Source organism: Odontomachus brunneus, unplaced genomic scaffold, assembly GCF_010583005.1.
Source record: "Odontomachus brunneus isolate Ranch 3 - 2012 unplaced genomic scaffold, Obru_v1 Obru_scaffold_274, whole genome shotgun sequence".
NCBI classification, from domain to species: domain Eukaryota; kingdom Metazoa; phylum Arthropoda; class Insecta; order Hymenoptera; family Formicidae; genus Odontomachus; species Odontomachus brunneus.
Genome location: NW_022639724.1, coordinates 91,667 through 92,306, shown reverse-complemented (window position 1 = coordinate 92,306; position 640 = coordinate 91,667). Strand labels below are relative to the sequence as shown.

Below are 640 nucleotides of genomic sequence, written 5' to 3'. Positions count from 1 at the left end.
TCTGATCGAAATATTTTTTGCTACGTGTGCTTGAAATTCGAAACGAGCTCTTTGCGAAAAGTCATCGATGATGATATTCGCGAGACGTATGAAGACATTTTCAGTTTGAAAATAGATGAAGTTGGCATTAAAAACTGGGCTCCCAATATAATATGCAATTGTTGTCGAAAAATGTTCAACGCTTGGAAGCAGGACCAAAGGAGGCATAACATCAAGTTTTCCACCCCCACAATATGGAAACGTCCTCAAAGTGCAAATGATTGTTTTTTCTGCTGCAATAAAATGAAGGGTTTCAACACTAAAAATAAAGGCAAAATTGTGTATAACATAGTCACCTCTGTAGTAGCGCCAGTTACAGTTGTTAAGGACAACAGCGATAAAAGAGATGCCACTGAAAATTTACCCGAGGAGATGGATGAAATAATGGATATCGATAAAATATTGGAAGTTGAATCCGCATCTGAGATTGATGACGAAGAAGATAGTGACGAGTATTTTGCTTCAAGTACTAATAAAACATTAGTCCCATCATTAATATCCCAGTCGGAATTGAATGATCTTGTGCGTGATTTGGGATTACCGAAAGATGGTTCTGAATATTTAGCGTTCTTTTTAAAAGGAAAAAATTTATTGGAACCCA

General features: G+C 36.6%; 1 protein-coding gene across 1 annotated transcript in view; it reads left to right on the top strand.

Annotated features, from left to right (window-relative positions):
- LOC116853047 overlaps positions 1 to 640 on the top strand; it is a 5,197-nt gene that overhangs the window by 530 nt on the left and 4,027 nt on the right. The window contains exon 2 of the mRNA XM_032833898.1: positions 332 to 491. Coding sequence (XP_032689789.1) covers positions 332 to 491 — 160 coding nt within the window. The remainder of the gene's footprint in view (positions 1 to 331; positions 492 to 640) is intronic.